The sequence below is a fragment of the Sarcophilus harrisii genome, chromosome 3, assembly GCF_902635505.1.
Source record: "Sarcophilus harrisii chromosome 3, mSarHar1.11, whole genome shotgun sequence".
In the NCBI taxonomy this organism is placed as follows: Eukaryota; Metazoa; Chordata; class Mammalia; order Dasyuromorphia; family Dasyuridae; genus Sarcophilus; species Sarcophilus harrisii.
This window is the reverse complement of record NC_045428.1, coordinates 607,210,798-607,223,655: the sequence shown is the minus strand read 5'-3', so window position 1 is coordinate 607,223,655 and position 12,858 is coordinate 607,210,798. Positions and strand designations below refer to the sequence as shown.

The 12,858-nt window shown below is 40.6% G+C and overlaps 1 protein-coding gene across 1 annotated transcript; it reads right to left on the bottom strand.

The window, feature by feature from the left end:
- Nucleotides 1-965: 965 nt before the first annotated feature.
- On the bottom strand, nt 966-10,781 carry LOC116422729 (zinc finger protein 260-like). The gene is made up of 4 exons (XM_031961822.1): nt 10,764-10,781; nt 8,336-8,462; nt 7,334-7,402; nt 966-4,683 (listed from the first exon to the last, which is right to left on the bottom strand). The coding sequence occupies exons 1-4, from the start codon at nt 10,779-10,781 to the stop codon at nt 2,774-2,776; spliced, it is 2,124 nt and encodes a 707-aa protein (XP_031817682.1). The 3' UTR covers nt 966-2,773.
- Nucleotides 10,782-12,858: the final 2,077 nt, after the last annotated feature.

Genomic DNA, 12,858 nt, shown 5'->3' with positions numbered 1-12,858 from the left:
CTTTTTATTTGTATTTTGTTTTTACAACTAATTAAGTTTTTCTTTAATTGGAATGAGAAGAATAAAACTCTCAGAATAAATACAAGTAGTAAAGGATAGCCAATATTTCCAACAACCACTTCAAAAAACTATATTCCAATTTAAATTCCTGGAACATCGTCTCTGTCAGGTGACTAGCATTATGTTTCATCATGAGCCATATGGTATAATCTCCTCCTTTTCTAAATGTCCAGAACTAGCTCTTCAAATTATTCCTGATTTCCAGAAATCAGGTATCTTTCAGTGGTTTCTATATTTAGCTCTAATCTCAAATTTGTGAAATTGCAGTTTTAAACAACTATAAGAGTTTATGTGTGTTTGTATTAAATTCCACCTTTTATATTAAGGTCAATTTTCTGGCCTTATGAAATCTTATTTGCTCTTGTCTTCTTCACACATAAGCACCTAAATGCACATACATACACAAATATAAATGTAATTTTCGAGAAAAAAAACCCTACACATTATAATTATTTCCTTCTGCAATTTTGGTCAAGGCTGTGTATGCTTTTAACTCATTCTGTTACAAAATATCAAACATATCAGGGCAAAAGAAACCCAATTAAAGTCTCTTTCCAAGCTTATATCAGTTGCATTTCAGAAGATAACTGTGGTTTGTTTTCATATCTGTTTTGCATTCTGGTTATAAGAGATCTTAGCAGTTTTAAATTTTTCTTTTCTTTTCTTTTCTTTTTTGGTGAGGCAATTGGGGTTAAGTGACTTGCCCAGGGTCACACAGTTAGGGAGTGTTAAGTGTCTGAGAGCAGATTTGAACTCAAGTCCTCCTGAATTCAGGGCTGGTACTCTATCCACTGTGCCATCTAGCTGCCCCAATTTTAAAATTTCTTAAAATATAATGGGTAAACTCTTTTTGGGTTATAGATTTTAGGAAATCCACTTCTCCTTAATTATTTTTCTCCTTGATATGTTTTCTTGGTTGGTTGATGTACAATTTCTCACATTTTTTCAATATTCGATCTTTTTGTAATATGTTTCATTTTCTCAAAGATCATTGATTTTAATTGGGTATATTCCAATTTTCAGGGAGTTTTTTCATTCAGATAAGATTGTGTACTTCATGTGCTATGTTGTTCATTCACTCTAGAATTCATCCTTCCTTTGCTCTCATTGACTGTCAGTATTTAACATTCATGGGGTTAATTTTTGTGGCTTCTACCCACAGCTAGGGCTTGATGGGCAGCAACATAAGATAATTCTAAGATAATCAACTTAATTCATGTAATTTGGCAATTTTCTCTCATGTTTCAAAAACACTAACATTATTCATGCAATTATTTTTATTCTGATTTTCCTCATTTTGGAATTTAGGGAAAATAATTTATTAGAAATACTATTCTAAGTACTATAGTAATACTGTACTAATTTCTAGAGGATGTAAATGTGCCATTAGAAGATGAACTCTTCATCTGGACTGTGTAAAATTAATGTGAAAAATTGAAATTAGAATCTTTGAAAACTTACCTGTTTAATTGGTATATTTTCCTTTAAATTTTTAAATCAAATACTAAATTCTTATCCTCAAGTCTTTACTTTTTACATTTGTAAATACAAGATTAGAATTTATGTTATCTCACACTGTTATCTCACTCATATGGAACACATATCCTAATGTGTCATAGAAACCCATTCCACTTAAGAACAGTAACTATACATTAAAAAGTTTGCTGATGTGGCAAAGTGGTTTGTGCAAGACTAAGCAAGGATACAATGGGGTGAGGTTTTTTGGAACTATAGCCAACCATGGCACTTTTCTGGGGGTTCAGCTTTGTGAAAAGGCCTCACTTCCCCTCAAATCCATCTAACACAATTTAGCAAGATAAGGTCAAAATGGAGACCTAAGACACATTTACAGATATTTTAAAAGAAAATTATAACATGTAACATATTACTTGTCACACAGATGGAAAGCCAAAGAATTTAGGAATAAACAAGAGAATGAAGAGGAAAATTAAGTAATAAAAACAATTTGAAATCAGATTTTAAAAATCTCAATCATTATTAATTGAAAAAGGAGATTAAAACAATTGGTTTCCCCCATTACAAAGAACCTTCTTTGGCTACCAATCATGGGATTTCAGAGAAAAACTCTGATCTATTTTCTGATCTTTATACACAGTATAAAATTGCAATGTCTAATGAGATCTGTGCTATAGGAAGAGGCCTTCCCTCATTCATTATATTCACATTTCATCTGCAGCAAGATTTCTACACAAAGGATGAGATCCAAGTGAAAGCTTTTCTGGAAATACATTTTGTATAATGTTTCTTTGCAGTGTGAATATTGTGATTTATAGTGACCCTTATCTTCCAGGTAAGGGCAATTCTTCCTTACACATTTGTAAGTCTTCTCTCCACTCCATATTCATACATGTAAACTCAGAGATGAACCTGGGCTAAAGACCTTCTGGTGCCAACTCTATAGGAGATTTCTTCCCAAGCAGAAAATCCTTGCTGATTAACAAACTCTGTCCTCCATTTTTATGCCTTTATCCATGATTTCAATCTTCTAGGAATTTTCTGGAGGCATTTCAGGAATGAAGTAAGCCTGAATGTTTTTCCACATTGATTATATGAATGAAGTTTTACATCTAGTATGGGATCTTCCATATCAAGTCAAGGACTAATAAATATTAAAAACTGTACAATGATCCAGACCCTTGAAAATTTTTTTCTAATGTGCACTCTCTGTTGTTAAGCAAGATTTGAACTTTATCTAAAATTTCCCATATTCATGAGGTTTCTGTCCAATGTGGATTTTCTCATGTTTACCAAGACTTTTGCGCCGTGTGAAAGTCTTTCCACAGTCACTACATTCATAAAGCTTCTCCCCAATGTGGATTTTATCATGTTCTATGAGACAGTTTTTGTATTTGAAAGTCTTTCCACATTGCTTGCATTCATAAGTCTCCTCTGCAGTGCGGATTGTCTGATGGTAAGTAAGACTGCTGCGACTTGTGAAAGCCTTTCCACATTCATTACATTCATAAGGCTTCTCTCCAGTGTGGATTCTCTGATGGATAGCAACATGGGAGCGTTGTGTAAAAGCCTTTCCACAGTCATTACATTCATAAGGCTTCTCTCCAGTGTGGATTCTTTGATGTGCATCAAGGGAGGAGCGCTTTGTGAAAGCCTTTCCACATTCATTACATTCATAAGGCTTCTCTCCAGTGTGGATTCTCTGATGTGCATCAAGGGAGGAGCGCTTTGTGAAAGCCTTTCCACATTCATTACAGTCATAAGGCTTCTCTCCAGTGTGCATTCTCTGATGAACAGTAAGACTGGAGCGATATATGAAAGCCTTTCCACATTCATTACATTCATTAGGCTTCTCTCCAATGTGGATTCTCTGATGTGCATCAAAATAGGAGTGGTTTGTGAAAGCCTTTCCACAATAATTACATTCATAAGGCTTCTCTCCAGTGTGGGTTCTCTGATGCATAGCAACATGTGAGCGTTGTGTAAAAGCCTTTCCACAGTCTTTACATGCATAAGGCTTCTCTCCAGTGTGGATTCTCTGATGGATATCAAGTTTGAAACGTTGTGTAAAAGCCTTTCCACAGTCATTACATTCATAAGGCTTCTCTCCAGTGTGGATTCTCTGATGTTCACAAAGATTGTAACTCCGTATGAAAGCCTTTCCACATTCATTACATTTATAAGGTTTTTCTCCAGTGTGGATTCTCTGATGTTTAGCAAGACTGCAGCGATTTGTGAAAGTCTTTCCACATTCGTTACATTCATAAGGCTTTTCTCCAGTGTGCATTCTCTGATGGTTAGCAAGATTGGCATGAGATGTGAAAGTCTTTGCACATTTGTTACATCCATAAGGCTTCTCTCCAGTATGAATTCTCTTATGTGCTTTAAGATAGGAGCGCTTTGTGAAAGCCTTTCCACATTCGTTACATTTATAAGGCTTCTCTCCAGTGTGGACTCTCTGATGTTCACGAAGAGTGTAACTCCGTGTAAAAGTCTTTCTACATTCATTACATTCATAAGGCTTCTCTCCAGTGTGGATTCTCTGATGCTTAGCAAGACTGGAGCGATCGATGAAAGCCTTTTCACATTCATTACATTCATAAGGCTTTTCTCCAGTGTGGATTCTCTGATGGACAGCAAGACTGGAGTGAGATGTAAAAGTCTTTCCACATTCATTACATAAATAAGGCTTCTCTCCAGTGTGGATTCTCTGATGTTGAGCCAAGTTGGAATAACATTGGAAATCCTTTCCACATTGATTACATTTGTAAGATTGTTTTTCTGCATGAATTCTCTCATGTTTAGCAGGAGTAGATCGCTCTCTCAAAGTTTTTCCATGTTTCTTACATTCATAAGGTTTCTCTCCAGCATGAATTCTCTGATGTTTGACAAGGGAAGAGAGTACACAAAAAGCTTTATCATATTCATGACATTTAGGTGTTTTCTCTTCAGGATGTATATTCGTATCTTTAGCAACACTGGAACTCTTTCTTAAAGCTTTTTTGTGTGTATTCCATTCACAATGTTCCTCTCCAATGTGGTTTCTTTTGTGCTTAGCAAAAACAGCCCTGTACTTACTATATTGAAAGAGGTCTTTCCATGAGATCATTTTCAGATTTGCACTCATCTCCATATCAAACCACGTCTCTGCATAGGAAAGAAACAAACACACGCATGGATAAATATACCCTCTAATGCTGGCTGATAATAAAATAATTGACTTTTAATTTCTCCAGACAAAAGGTTTTCAAACTGAAATGGACAAATTCAATCATTTTTAAATGCTATTAGCTTACACCAATAAAGTGATTCAATTAACACAGAGTTCCACACACAGTACAATGACATTGGACCCCCACAACAAAGTTGAGACAAAGGCAAGGTGAAGGTTCTCATAATTTAGAAACCAGGCTATGAGCTCTGAATGGCTGAGTAATCCAATCCAAATCCCTGCAGCAGAGATTAAAATTGGAACCTGGTAAAGAAGGCTTCTCAATCTATTGCATTACAAAGATGTACTCCGTTTTCCTTCCAATGCAGTCTTTGAATTCAATCTCAGGCACCACCTAGATGTGCACCCTTGGGAATGTGCTTTTTTGACTCAATTTTGCTGTAGAGTGAAGGTAATAATTGTACTCACTTACCCAGGTTGTTGTGAGCATCAAAAGAGGTAATACCAATAAAACTCTTGGCATAAAGTAGGCCCCACACGCTTGTTAACTATTATCTTTTTTACTATGATTTTGATTCTCTCCATCTCAACTCTTCCTTACTTCATAAACTTCCCTTCCCCTCTCTCTTTATATACATATGTTTATTGAACATGATGCATTTCCATAAAAAAAAAAACAACCCACTATCCTTTGCCTGGATTAGCTAAGAATAAGTTTCATAAACTGCTATTTATTCTCAACCCAATTCCAAGTTTTTATGCTGGATTTAAAACTTCTTGACAGCTTCTCTTTGTATACCCAGGGCTTAATGCAATGAACAGAACAGGTGGTTAATCAATGTTTATTGACTGATTAGTTGACATTACCTAGGACTGATCATATTGTCTAAACCTATCTCAGTGCATGCTGGTCCCTCCGAGGTGCCAAATTTATGTTTCCATTTCTTTCTCTTTCCTGCTCCCCCTCACCTATGAACAAATCCCATAGTGAAGATAACAAGGGTTTAGGGCTCCTGGTCCTGTTAGGGAATAACCAGGTGTCTTTCCCTCTCATATCCCTAACCTAAGGGAAGCTTTCAGTTATGCAATGAGTGACTTAGATTTAAATGAGGGAGGGCTGCCCAAGGTCACTGGCCTCACTTTCCCCCACAGAGCCATCTTCATGTTGTGTCCAGGTACAGATTAGAATTACTGCAGATGGCTTTGGATTTAGATGGCCAGGGAAGACCTGGGCCTTCTTAAGGCAAGGTCTCCAACAGGTCTCCTGTGACTGAGGCTGCACTCATCCAGTGACTAAGGCTAGGGAACAATGGAAGCAAAGAATCTCCAGTCTTACCTAGGCTAAAAAAATCTCAATAAATAAAAAGGAATGAATGAGTGACTCTGGGAAGAAGCTCAGGGTTAATGGCCAAGGCAGAAATGATTACAATTTACACTCAATCTAAGTCAATGAGGATCCAAACAAAGAACAATTGGGGTTTAACAAGGGACCTATGAGTGGTCAATGAGATTCACACTGATTTTGGTTTAAGCTTTGTTCCTTAAGAAAGGAATCAGGGCAGCTAGGTGGCACAGTGAATAGAGTACCAGCCCTGAAGTCAAGAGGACCCCAGTTCAAATCTGTCCACAGACACTTAATACTACCTAGCTGTGTGTCCCTGGGCAAGTTACCTAATGCCAATTGCCTCAGCAAAAAAAAAAAGAAGAAAGAAAAGAAAGAAAGAAAGGAAGGAAGGAAGGAAGAAAGAAAGGAAGGAAGGAAGGAAAGGAGAGAGAGAGAGAGAGAGAGAGAGAGAAATCTATCAGGGATGGTTCAGTGGTGAAGAAAGAGGGGGAGAAATGCTTTTAAGAGAATTTGTAGGTAAGGGAATATGACATCATAGGTGGACAGAGGGAAGGATGGAAAAAAGGAAACAGGCAATGAAGGAAGAAGAGAAAGAAGAGTGAAGGGAGTAAGAGAGGGAAGGGGGCAGGAAGAGTCTTCCAAATGATTGATTCCAGCTTGTAGCCAGCTTTCCTCAGAGGATGTTACTTGTCCTATCTATGCTTAACTGTAGCCTGCAGAAGATGAAAGGGGAGGGAAGAATAAAGTAAAAAGTGCATAGCACCAGAACAATAGAACTAGAGGAAAGCAATATCTTTCATTTATGGTTTATTGAAATTTATTATTACATATTTTGAATTCTTCCTTATGTTCTGCTGAACATAAAACATTTTTTAAATTATTCTTTTCTGTATTTTTCTATTTTGTTTTCAATTTTCAATTAATATCAAAAAAGTAAAAGTAAATGCTTTTTGGCTTAAAAAAGATCTAAGAAAAGTCATATTAGATAGCCTGAGCCCTCTTTATTTGGTTGTAGATAGTTGGACGGCCTCAAATTTCCAACAAAGACTTCCACTGGGATCAATGATTCTTTTTTAGAAAGAAACTAAAAGGCCATGGAGTCCAAAGCCTTCATTTTACACATGAAGAGACTGAGGTTCAGAGGCTCAATGAGGTGCTAAGGATCTCACTACCACAAGGGTCTGAAAAGGTATTCCAAGCCAGTTTCCCCACCCAAAAGCCCATCATATGAAGAAGCCTTCTGGGATAGCAGCCTGCACCTCAGCTTGCTACTCACTCACCAGGACAGGAGTTCCTCAGGCCTCCTTTTTCCACATGGGAGATGAAATCTTCTCTGGGAACTGGAAGTCCTGGGGAGTGAGAAGATAGTGGGTATGAGCCTTGAAACTTGTCCTTTATTACTCATTGGAACAGGGCAGGGGTGCAAGGTCCATTGGGTGGTTCCAATGACAACTCAAAGATGGTTTTCAGGTTGCTTATTGCCAGAGAAAGAGGGAAGAGGGGAAAGGAGGTCAGCAAGAAATCTGGAATCAGAAGATCCTGATTTTGCTGCCTCCTTCACAGCAGGATGGTCACATCCCACAGCTTCCATTTTCTGGACTTAGAAGCAGCTGGTAACACAGAGAAGGGAGCACCAGGCCTGCAGTCAGGAAACCCCGAGTTCAAATTTGGATTTAGACACGTCCTGGCTGTGTGACTCTAGGCAAGTAATTTCATCTTTTTGCTTCAGCCTCCACACATATAAAATGGAGATAAACGTGGCACCCAAAACAGAGGGTTTTGGTGAGGATCAAGGAAGCTCTGAGCACAAGGCCTGGATCCCAGCAAATGTATGGAAAGACCTCTTCCCTTTCCTTTCTCTCCCTGTATCTCTACAGGCCTTTGGGGGATGTATGAAGGAGGAACAAGGGCCTGCGCTGTGTTGGGGATTTATGAGTTACACCAGGGGCAATGAGGTAAAATATTATTGTTTTTTATCCAAAAGAACATTGTAAAGACAAAGTTTCCCAAGAAGAAGGGGGTTCCTTTTATTGCCCCTGTTCAGTGAAATGGGTCAGGACCAGTTTTCAGAAGCTTTGTAGACAAAACTGCCAGGTTCCCATCCTATAATGCAAAGACCACTCATAGAAGAACCAGGCAACCAGAGGACCCTGTCTCTTGGGGACAGGAGGAGTGCTTGGTCTTCTAAAACTGTTAAAAGCCTGAAACTTTGCACACTAGACAGGGGATGGTGACACTCCTGTTGATGACAATTCCAGAGTTCCAAGGGAAGCGCTCCTTACCCAAGGAGAGCAAGTTCTCCGCATTCTCCAGCATGACCTCCTTGTGCAGCTCTTTCTGATCCGGGTCCAACAGATCCCACTCCTCAGGGCTGAAGTCCACAGCAACATCCTTGAAAGTCACCAACTCCTAAAACATCAACACCCAGAGAGGACTTAAGAGTTGAAACATGCTTCATAACTGACCTGATCCAATCCTCCTCAATTTATAGAAGGGACCTGAAGCATGGAGGAGGTATCTGCCCAAAGGTGACAGCCCTTACAGGAGTCAGAGCCAAAGTCCCCCAAAGACCAATGGAATATAGAGAAACACAGCTTATAGTTTCTGGTGGAATAAAATTGAGAAATGTTTTACTCGGAAATTATTACCTGTGCAATTAGGAAAGTCTCTGTGAGAGAGACATGAGGATTTTTGGAGATGAAATCAGTTAGTGTTATGTTAAGAAAATGGCATGAAGTATTTGTGTGAAGCTAGCAAATATTATATGTTGTAGAGCCAAAACATTTCCAAGATCACTGAGGAGAAAAAAAGATCTTGTGAATTTTCCAAAAGCCATAAATTCTTATCCAGATGAAACACTATCCTTCCCCCCAATAATATTTTATTTTTCCAAATGCATGTACAGATAGTTTTCAACATTCATTTTTGTAAGATTTTGTGTTCCAAATTTCAGAATCACACACTTCTTAATGGATCTGCCCCAATGGTCACCAATTTACAAAAGTTGCAGTTCAAGCTAGCTCCCTGGTGGCCTCAGGATCAGCCAAAGTCATGATAGGGAAAAGTCCTTGGTCTTTAGGGGTAGAAGTGAAGGAGACAGACAAATTGCCACAAGCGCTCCAGCAACCTCGCTTCTCCTGGTCCTGCTTCAAAGTGAGTCTGGCTTGTCTCACTCTATCCTCTAATCACTCCTACGATTGATTATCTGTATACACCAAAAGATTGAGCCAGCACAGAATAGTGAGAAGGGGATTTTTCCAAACATCTGCTAATAGAATCATTGTCCAACAGGTAATTAGCCTTGAGTGCTCAGTTGTCTAATTCAAGCACATCTTTTAAGAGTTTCAGCCCTTTACACAAAAGCAAACTGAAGCAGAGAGAAGGGATTTACCAAAAGGTCACATCCTTTATGAGAATACTTGGAAGCACAGTCATGCAAAGGCCTCCCACCTACACTGTACACAGCTGGTGTGAACACAACTGTTGTTTTCCTTGTTGTAATGGAAGCTTCTTGGGGGCAGGGACTGATTTTTCCTTCTTTGCATGTCCTATATATTCGAACAAAGCCTCTTCCTTTCCTAAATGCCTGTTGCTTTGACACAAGCAATGGTAAAGGGAGAGAAAGGCTAAGTATGAGCTGAGTATGATGGAATTATTCTAGAAGTACCTAATTGCAGCTGAGAAGTCTCAGGAGATAAAGAAAATAAAATGGAATAAAAGAAAACCCACCAGGAAGCAAAGAAATGCTGGACAGCTCCTGAACCATGGGTGGCATTTATTATGTAGGTTTCTTTTATCGAATCTATTCTTATGTTCCGCTGGTTACCTGAAATTTTTTTCTTCGTTTCTTTTGTATTTGAGGTTAAAACAAATTAGAATAGGGGCCACTAGATGGGGCAGTGGATAGAGCGTTGGCCCTGAAGTCAGGAGAATCTGAATTCAAATCTGACCTCAGACACTTAATACTTCCTAGCTATGTGACCCTGGGCAAAGTCACTGAACCCTAATTGCCTCAGCCAAAAAAAAATTATAATAATAACCATATAAATGGTAAAGAGAAGGGATTCAGAGAGATTTGGGAAGATCTGTGTAGTCAGAGGCAGCAGGAGCTCAGCAGCAGCAGGAGGACAATTTCTTCTCTGCTTCCAGCCAGGGAAAGGAGAAGAGCTGAGGAAGCTTCCAGGGTTCTGCTCCAGGAAACAAAGTCAAGGATTTCCAGGAAAGTCAGTGGCTACAAAAGAGAGCTTGGCCATAGGACCCAGAGGCTGGAAGGTGTGTGTGTGTGTGTGTGTGTGTGTGTGTGTGTGTGAGAGAGAGAGAGAGAGAGAGAGAGAGAGAGAGTGTGTGTGTGTGTGTGTGTGTGTGTGTGTCTAGTGGGGAGATGGTGCTGGACTAAAGCAAAGATATGATATCTGCAGGATAGACACTAATGAATGAAGGGGTCACCCTTGTCAGTGACCTATATTGAGTGAAAATTTAAACAAACATGTGGGGCAGCAACTGGGAGAAGGGAGTTAGTGTTCAAGATGCCAAAGGGACAGTGAATCAGTTCAAAACATAGCAGAGAGGAGGGCAGTGTTGTTCTTACTGCATTCCCTTTGCTGCCCATTTTGTAAAGGATTCACAGATAAGAGCCTCACAGACCATCCTCCAGATCTATGAAAAGGCTTCTGGGCTGATGTTGCCCAGATCTGTGGGCAGAACACTCACCTGGGGTGGGGGTCTCATGGTTCTCAGGAACCATTCCCTCTGGCTCCAGGCTCCCTGCTTGGACCAGGCCCTGGTCCTCTGCAGGATGTTGGGAGGGGATGATTATAACTGAACAGATGTCGTTCCCTTCTTTTGCTGGAGGTCTGAGGTCAGCTAGCCTACAGGAAATTATAGAGGGTGAGGTTCCATGGAAGTTACTAAGCCCTTGGCCCTGCCCTTAGGGCACAGACCCCAAACAACAGGGGGAGGGAGACTGAAAGGAGGGCCAGGTTGAAAAATCTAAATGGTGAGTCAAGATGGGAGAGAACAGCAGGATATTGCCTGAAGTCTCTCAGTTTCCTATGAAATAACTTTCAATTAAGAGTGGAGGAAGAATCTACAAAGGATGGTGAGAAAAATTTTAGCCTGATAGAAAGATCTGTCTTACTTGGGTAAAGGGAACAGGACCCCAGCACAGATCAACAACCAAGGCCCAGTGTTCCTCGACAAGCCAAGATTGGGAAGGTAATTAACTAAATTGGTTGGGGAGGAGAGGTGGTGAGGTGCAAAGTCACCAGCCCACCTTCTATTCCAGAGCCCCTGGCTCCAGTGGCCAGATATAGATCAGGATGACTGAGATGGCCCTGAAGCAGGAGACCTTGACCTTAAGCTAAGTTCTCAGTCTGAAGGAGGGAACACCCACAGAGGGATTAAAATTGAGGAAGAAATGAAGGCAAGAATTTCTCTTTTACCCAGTCAAAAACAACAAGACTGGAGGAAAAGTCCGATATTGGCCATAGGGGCAGTGAGGAGTTTACAAGATAGAAGGGTCAGGAATAAGATGACTGAGGTGGATGGTATAAACTTGAAGATGAGCTCACCTTCTCTACTCCCTATTGTTCTGACTCCTTCCTCTCCCCCACCTTCCTATAGACCCAAGAGGCAGGAGGGATTTGGGGCCCCAGATGGGATGAGAGGTGTAGAACCTCAATGTCCCTTGAGTGAGAAATCTCCCTGCCAGTGACACTCAGTCTTCCCAGCATCCCTTCTTCCCAACAGACATATTATCTAGACAATAAACTGACTGAGGGATCCACCAAAGAGGTAAGATCTCTGAGATGGAACCCCAGGAAAACCATAAAAACCTAAGGCTGAGAGAGACAATCTAGTCTGGGATTCAGCCCCAGAACCTATGGTGAGGGAAGAGGAAGGTAACAGGAAGCCTGGGTAAAAAGAAGAAATTTAAGTGTCCAGAAGTGATTTAGATGAGTAGTTGAATCAGGAAAACAGGATGGCTGATTCCTGAAATCTAACAGAACATGGGGAAGGTTCCCAAGACTCTTGGGTAGATTTTAGGTTTAGAATCTTTAAGAGAAATGTGGAAACAGTGAGCCTCATGCCTGGGAAGGAGCCCAAGATCTGTGGGTCCAGAGAAGTTGGCTCAGGAAACAGCTTCCAGCTCCTGCAACCAAGGAGGGTCCTAGAGGCAGAAAGGCAGAATCTATGGAACCTCATAAGAAATCATGTCTGAAGGCTCACAATCAATTCACCAAACAGGAGCTGGAGACAGAGCTAAGAAACCTGGGTCTAGAAGTGAGGCTGAAAGTGGGACCTAGATTCCTATGGGGAAAGTTGGCCTTTGGGCAAATATGATCCGATGGTAAACTTGAGGAAGAGGCAACACTGGATATGTGTGAAGTGTTTGAGAACCTGAAAAGAGGGGCCAAGAATTCGTTAAGTAGTCAGACCTGAAGTGAATTGTTCTGACAGATGGGGAGGCCACTGGCCATCAGAGCAGATAAGAAGTGTGAATGCTATGAAAGGGCAGCCAGCAGAAGGCAGGACTTGTGAGGAGCCCTGGCTCACAACTACCTGGGTCCCACCCCATCAGGGATGGTTGCAGTAAATAGAAATGGCAGATCCAAGAAAATGCCCAAAGATCTCAGTCCCAACCCTTCCTGTGTCCCATTAATCTATTGCAGAAAGCCTCTGAGGCTCAAGAGCCCCAAGCAGCACAGCCCCTGAAGCCTGGAGGGTGGGACCTCACTCCCAAAATCATCCAGGGCGATGACCTCTGATTGCTGACTGCCTCCTCCCCCCAAGCCTTGACCATCAT